The sequence below is a fragment of the Amphibalanus amphitrite genome, unplaced genomic scaffold (genome assembly GCF_019059575.1).
Source record: "Amphibalanus amphitrite isolate SeventyFive unplaced genomic scaffold, NRLGWU_Aamphi_draft 000319F_arrow, whole genome shotgun sequence".
NCBI classification, from domain to species: Eukaryota; Metazoa; Arthropoda; class Thecostraca; order Balanomorpha; family Balanidae; genus Amphibalanus; species Amphibalanus amphitrite.
This window is the reverse complement of record NW_024881814.1, coordinates 74,631-82,130: the sequence shown is the minus strand read 5'-3', so window position 1 is coordinate 82,130 and position 7,500 is coordinate 74,631. Positions and strand designations below refer to the sequence as shown.

At 57.4% G+C, this 7,500-nt stretch overlaps 1 protein-coding gene across 1 annotated transcript; it reads left to right on the top strand.

The window, feature by feature from the left end:
• The first annotated feature begins 3,691 nt into the window (after window positions 1-3,691).
• On the top strand, window positions 3,692-6,517 carry LOC122388370 (integrin beta-PS-like). The gene has a single exon (XM_043379404.1). The coding sequence runs from the start codon at window positions 3,733-3,735 to the stop codon at window positions 4,804-4,806; it is 1,074 nt and encodes a 357-aa protein (XP_043235339.1). The 5' UTR covers window positions 3,692-3,732; the 3' UTR covers window positions 4,807-6,517.
• Window positions 6,518-7,500: the final 983 nt, after the last annotated feature.

Sequence of the window (7,500 nt, the reverse complement as noted above, 5' to 3'; positions counted from 1 at the left end):
ACCAGTTAAATTGTGCCCGACTTTATAGATTGGATGACCAGGAACACGGTTCTGGCATTTATTTTTCATTAAACATCTTAGGCTTCCCATATTCCAAACACAAACTTTCAAATATGTGACGTCACAGCTCAAAATTACCTCCTTCCCCAGGCCACATTACTGTCATAAAGCTGATTCTTTTTACTCTGTAGGCACCAGGCACGTACCCAGGATTTCGCCCAGGAGGGGGCCACCTGCTTCCGAAGGGGCCCTTAGGTCACCCGGGGGCCCCCAGGCCCCCAAGGGTCCCAGGCAACCAGGGGCCTCCATGCGACCAGGCCCCCGCTACCAGGGGCCCCCTTGGCGACTAGGGGCCCCATGCGACCAGGCCCCCCGGCTACCAGGGCCCCCTAGGCGACTAGGGACCCCAGGCAATCAGGGGCCCCCATGCGACCAGGCCCCGGCTACCAGGGGCCCCCTAGGCGACCAGGGGCCCAGGAAACCGGGGGCCCTCGGATGACTGTAGGGGCCCATCGGGTCATCAGGGGCCCCTCGGGTAACCAGGGGCACATAAATGAAACTTTGATCATTTTTTCTTCCTAGCAAAAGACGTTTTATCCAGTGTTTGAAAAATATACCGGGGCCTGAGGGGCCCCCTGAGCGCCTTCGGCGCTCAGGAGGGGGCCATGGCCCCCGTGGCCCCCCCTTGGGTACGTCACTGGTAGGCACCACAACAAAATTCAGACCAAGTTTTAAGCGATTTTTCAACGAACAAACCCATTTAAATCAGAATGACTAAACGAGGTGACGTCACACTAACGGTCGCTCCATGTTGAAGATAGGGCCTTGTACAAGGCCCATTTTCAAATGAAGGGAACGAATTTCTTCAACACCAAGAGGCCGCGGGGGTTGCAACCTAGATAGATAGTGGTTTCTGAACCTCGCCGCAAACTTGGCTATCTTAACTCAAACCCCATGTTAAAGGTGGGATAGTCCCTTTAAGGCACTTACTGCGTCCCATTTTGGGACGCAGCCCCCTCGCCTTGGGACGTAGCCCCTGCTAATTTGACCCACTGCGTCCCTGCCCTGTCCGGTTCCCCGACCTGTGCCCTGCTGTCTGCCCTGACCTGTACCCGGCCTTCCCTCTAAAACGTCCTGTGCCATGCCCTGCAACCTGCCGTGCCCTACTTTCTGCCCTCCTCAGTGCCCCACTCTGTTCCTTGCCCTGTGCCCTTAGTCGTAGCAGTGCCCTCTGCTCAACTTTGGGACGCAGTAAAAATTTGTTAAAATATGCCCTGCAATTTTCGATATTGCAAAGGCAATTTCAGTACGTTCTTGACATCGAAAACCAAAACGAATAGCATCATCGTGTTCCAGAGCTCAAATTGCATCCGATGCACATCTTTTTTGTTGAAAATGTTCAACTTCAAAATTTGACCTTTTTGACCTCGCCGTGACCTGACCTTCATTTGTCGAATGGAAATAGTTTCGAATCGGACGACCCAGATGACATCATTTTTAGATGCTTTTGCCGAAATGGACCATCAAAGATGTGTCGCATGACCTTAAAAATGTATACATTTCCTTCCATGACCTTTTCCATGACCTTTTGTGACCCATGACCTTTCCATGACCTTTTGTGACAAAGTTAGGTTTCGTTTGTCAGCTTTTCCTATCAGAAGCCGTTTGAACTTTTAGTATTGAACGAGTGGTTTCGAAGACAGCAGGGAAGCTATGCAGAATCCCCTCCCGAGTCACCCACGTTATGGGATATACCCGTCATCCGCGGATTACAAGCAAAAGTATTTTTTACGGCAATGATGCATATCAGCATGGAGGCTCATACGTTCCCATATGTGACCGTACGGTTGACTTCACATACAATAAAAATTTCTTGGCAAAATGTCAACTGGTTAACGAGTTATCGCATTTTGGCCACTTCCGAACTCAAATAGCGGCTGTGTGGTGCGGGGTCGTGTCACGGGAGTGTGGAGGGGGTGTGATGCAGGTCAGAGGTCACCATCAGGAGGCCGCCGAGTGACGATTGGACGCCCGCAGGCGCCAGAGGTCGTGTCATCTCACACCGTGAGAGCGTGTCATCTCACACCGTGAGAGCGGCCGGTCAGCGCCGAGGCTGGCACGCGGTCAGGGCCGTCGAGATGGATTACAGGGAGACAACCACGCGATCGGAATTTAGTGGCCGACGTGACGACAGGTATTGGATTTAATTGGTATGCCGATCATAAAACGGTTTGGTAAAGCGGTGTGGTGGTGGACAGCGAGGGGCCCCGCCTGAGGGCGAAGATGACCACCAGAATTGGGGTCACAGGAACATGAGGGAGGGAGGGGGGAGGGAGGGGGAGGGAGAGGGAGGGAGAGAGAGAGAGAGAGAGAGAGAGAGAGAGAGGGAGGGAGGGAGGGAGGGAGAGGGAAAATGAGAGAGGTAGGAAAGCAGATGTGACAGGAGCGTTACAAACACTTACAAACACATATTTACATATATGCGTGCGACTGTTCGCAAAGCTGACGCTGCAAGTCTCATTCACAACATGCCAGCGTGGAAGCACCTTCATTGCGCGAGTTCCTTCTCCATTGTCCGACACTTAGCGATGAGTCAGCACATCCATCTATAGAGCGATGAATGGCACCTCCGTGCGACACAAGTAACGGTATTTCCTCTATCGGTATCGGCCGATCGGTAGCACCCAGAGGCATCTCCTGTCAACACAGCATGGGATCCGGACTGCGGCCAACACTGCCGCTGCGTCGATCTATGGCTCCCTCACCTTCAGATTTGCCGCAGAAAAACACGTCTTGTAAGCTGGCGACTTTTGCCGGCCGAATGCAGGTCTCACAGCCCAGCACTGCGATAAAGATGCCAGTACGTGCCGATTTCGAAACCGATGACGACGGCAATGCTGCCGACATGAGAAGATATGCTAGCTCGTTTTTGCGATGCGTCGTCTCTCGCTGAAGCTTTCAGTGCCACAGTTCTCGTAGAGAGACAGAGGGAAAGGGTTGCTGGATGACTCGAGGGGTACAAGATAAATCGCAAGGTTAGGTGGTTGAGGCTCAATGTATGAAATAATGACAGCACTATAGCACGGTACCAGTTTGTGTGCGTTCACCATGCATTGAACGCAGACCACCATTCACGAATGGCATTCACGAATCATAACGCACGACTTGTGTCGTCATCGTGGCATTTTTGCCCTCTCCATCACCGTCTCATGCCGGGCTTGTTTTTGTCTGATTGCATGAGACAGCTGGCATCACAGATAATAGCGCGATTTCCCAATGACAGTGGTTATCTCTGCCGTCTATCGCTTCATTAACTGTGCACGGATGCCGCAGGTAATCGCAGGATTCTTCGCTGAGATGCGCTATCTCTGCGATCATCCGGTGATTTTCCCAACGCAAAAACGCGCTGCAAAAACTCGGGGTCGTTACCGCCGCCCTCTCGCCACCGGCCGAAGGTAGACGCATATATCTCGTCGCGGCGGGCGGCGCGTGCATACCTGCGTGTACCGCGCCGCGCAAAAAGCGCCGATCGCGCCGGCGCCGCGTACCTGGGCCGGCCGGTAAGCGGCTTAGCGGGCCGATGGCGAGGTGCCGGTCGCCGCCGGTCGGTGGAGCTTCTGCCCGCCCGCGGCCAGCCAAGGCCGGTGCTGACCGGCCGGCCGGCCGCCGGCCGCTCGCGTGGCCCGGTGGGACGCGCCGGGGGCTCAGTACCGGTCCGTAGCGCGCACCGAGATGACGTCCCACTTGAGGCTGGCCCTGCTGTCGGCGCTGCTGGTGCTGCTGCCACCGGGAGGCAGCGGCATGCCCCAGGAGGCCACCGGGGCCATCCTCTGCGAGCCGGGTCTCACCTGCGGGGACCCGGACGTGTTCGAGCGCGAGCTGCAGCCGGAATCGGCGCCGCTCTCCGAGATCAAACCGGTGGCGGTGTGCCCGCCCGACACCAGCGAGCTGACCTGCCGGCCGGCCGGGAACGCCAGTGCGCCCCTCTGCGGGGGCCGCGGCTCGTGTGAGTGCGGCCGGTGCCGGTGTCAGTCCGGGGTCAGCGGCGCGTTATGCGATTGTGACGAGGAGGCGCGGTGTCCCGTCTCGGGTGCCGGAGAGATGTGTGGAGGCGCGCGCCGCGGTGTCTGCCGATGCGGCGCCTGCGAGTGCCTGCCCGGCTGGCAGGGGGTCGCCTGCGGCCAGCGCGTGTGTCCTCAGCGCGTCGGTCCCGACCACTGCAAACCAGCCACTGCCGACGCCGACGAGCCCGAGTGCTCGGGCCGCGGCCGGTGCGAGTGCGGCGAGTGCCAGTGCATCAGCCACGGCTTCGAGCGCTACACGGGCGAGTTTTGTCACATCTGTCCCAGCTGTCCCGCCCAGTGCGCCGACTACTCCGACTGCGTGCGGCAGCGGCTGTTCGAGCCGGCCGGCGGCGCGCCCAGCCGCTTCTGCCAGTCGCTCGAGCTGAAACTGGACGACGAGCTGGTGCCCATCGCTGCCGACGAACAGGTCTGCACGGCTCCCCTCGGCGACGGCTCCTGCCGCTTCCAGTTCGTGCTGCGACACGATATCGGCGCGCTCAGCGTCAGCCTGAGGGCCAACAAGGAGAAACTCTGCTTCGCCGATGCTGAGAGTGAGCCGGAGCACGGCGAGGTGCCTCACCGCGAGATTCCGATAGGAGATGAGGAAGAAAACGAAGTGGAGCCGCGCCGCGAGAGCTCGACGGCGGAGGACGGAGCCGGGAGCGCGGCTGGTGTCGCGGCGCCGACATCCTTCGGGGTGGTGATGGCGTTATACGCGGCAACGCTGATTCGCCTGAACTGATGATGGTGCAGAGAGTGAATGATAACGTGGGTGAGTTGGTGCAGCGCTGGTGATGAGAACAGACACTTAAGTGCTCGTGTCGGGTAAGAAAAACCCGTCCGCTCTGCAGTTTTCATCGCAAATGTAAAGCCATCGTGATTGTCGGATCACGAAGGAGCGCTGCGCAGACAACGGTGATGATTGGATCAAGCTTTATCCTTTCCAAATACGTCGCGAGCTTTGAAGCTCGCGGCGTAGATGGCGGCGGCTCGTAAGCCGGTTTGCAGTCTCCGGGTCGTCTCGCCGGGACCCGTTCGGTGCCTCGCAGCGACTTTTCGCGAGCCCCACCTTGCGGAGATGGCCGCTAATCCGTACTGACCACGGGATATCTCGTCAGCCCCGGGCCTCTTTAAGGACGTCGCGGGTCGTTTCGAGACAGAGGATGGCACCACCCTGACGTGATCTCGGGTCGCGGGGATAAGACTGGGACCAGAGGACCAGAAGGCGGTGACTGGTACGGCACGGGAGGCAGAGGGGAGGTGAGAGCCCGACATGGTTCGTGCTATTAACCGTGTTGTGTTCGTGGTAGTGATAGCTTTGTCGAACGCCGAGGTTAACGAAATGACCGAGGCTCAGACGTTTACGAACACCAACAACGCTACAGCGTCTAAGAGGGAGCCGGACCACCTGGCTCATTTCGAGTCTCATCTGCCTGACCTCGCAGCCACACCAAGCGCTCTCACCGCCCAAACACCGGTCGGCGATGTCGAACCCGACAGGACCCTTGCAGAGGTGTGTCCTTCCGAGGAGGTTTGGGCTGTCACCTGCACACCAAACAACACGTCCTGCGGGTCCCAGGGCCGCTGCGAGTGCGGTCGGTGTCGCTGTCAGCCCGGCTGGGAAGGCCCCTCCTGCGGCTGTCACGCCAGTCTGTGCCGTCGTCTGTCCCCGAACTCTGTCCCGTGCGGCGGGCCGGAGCGGGGTGTCTGCGAGTGCGACTCCTGTCGCTGCCGGCCCGGCTGGGCGGGTCTGTTCTGCGACTGCCCTCTGTCTGAGGAGGTCTGCCGGCCGCCGGGGGCGAGCTCTGTGTGCTCCGGGCGCGGCCGCTGCGTCTGCGGACGCTGTGTCGGCTGCCGAGAGCCGTTCTGGGGCCGCTACTGCCAGCGCGGACCCAGCTCGCTCTGTCCGGGCCGGCAGGGTCGCTGCCTGCGCTGCCGACTGGCGTCCCTGCGACATGGAGTTGGTGCCGGGCGGTGTCGGGCGTGCACCGGCTCACGAATGGTGCTGCTGGTGCAGGACGAGCTGGGCTGGCTCTCGGAGCTGGTGCGCCGGTGTCTGGTGCCGCTCGGACGGTGCCTGGTGCCCGTGGTGGTGCAGGAGAAGACCCCAGGCAGACCGCGGGTCAGAGTGGCCGCCGACGACCTGCTCTGTGACAGTGACGTCACAAGCAGAGAGGGGGTGACGTCACACCCTGCCGGACTGATGGTCGGTGTGATGATGGGAGGGAGGATCGTGGGTATGATGTGATCGGACGCAGTGATGTGAGTGTGAGAGATGATGAAATGATGTCGGGAATGGGTCAGAATGATCGCGGTGATGTGAAGCCGGTATAGAACGTCTTAGTGTTTGTGGAATCTGTGCAGAATATCAAACGTGCCAAATGCCGATCATTTAGCTCGAAACCTTGTCAGTAGCGTATTTATGTATCATTATGAATATAATTCGAAGTGGATAAGCTTTTCGATTAATTTTCGGCTTGATTTGCTTGTAACATAACCGTTTACCCTAAATATGATAGCTAAATTACCCCTCGCCGGACCTATTGGTCTTCTTCTTAGGTACCTACGCTTCGGCCGACAGCCGGATGAAGTGATTGGCGGAACCTTCAATTATCCTGAATAAATGTGGTGCTACCAAACCACGGACACAAGGGTCTGATATTTCGATAGGCGATCTACACCAATCAAGATGTCAAGAAGAACTTGAAGAATAAATCACATGAACACATGAAGAATAAATCTACCGAACACTTCTACCTTGCTTCTACCAGGGTTTAACATTTATCAGTCATTGCATTGCGTTATATTTATGCAAGCCTTAATGTCCAGTAGCGGTGGAACACCTTCAATTAAGGGGGGGGGGGTACTTCCGACTTTTGGTCCCATTCTTTCCATGCAACGCCCATAGGGCTAATGTTAAAATGCCAAAATCAAAGGGGGGCACGGTGCCCCGGTGCCCTCCCCGTTCCGCCGCCTATGTTAACCCGGCACCGCCTGGGCTATTTCCGTACCCACGACAGCCTGGGGGGGGGGGTCGGATCCGACCCCCCCCCCCCCCCTGTTATCTCGAGAACCAATGGTCGCACCGAGCCCCGCGAGGCGGCGTTCGAAAGGTCTCTACGACCTTCCCAAAGCACTCTTAAGATTTTAAGATTGAGGTCAACTTTCGGGTCAAGGTCAGGTCAAAGGTCAAATTCTGGGATTTTGCATGATTAGGCTTACGGACAGCAGAATCGATAGCTGCTGCTCGAAACTCACCAAAAATGACCTCAAAGGCCTAGTGAAGGTACCATGTGCGTATAGGGGTCATACTAAGTACGGGTCAAGGTCAGGTCAGGTCACGAAAGGTCACGGTTTTCACTTTCTGCTACATGGGCGTGCGACACATGTTTTATGGCTTATTTTTCACGCCGAATCCGATGGTAACGGTTATATG

Bases quoted from the DNA above. Each gene is read 5' to 3' on its own strand.
- LOC122388370 (XM_043379404.1), top strand. From the start codon at position 3,733: ATGACGTCCCACTTGAGGCTGGCCCTGCTGTCGGCGCTGCTGGTGCTG.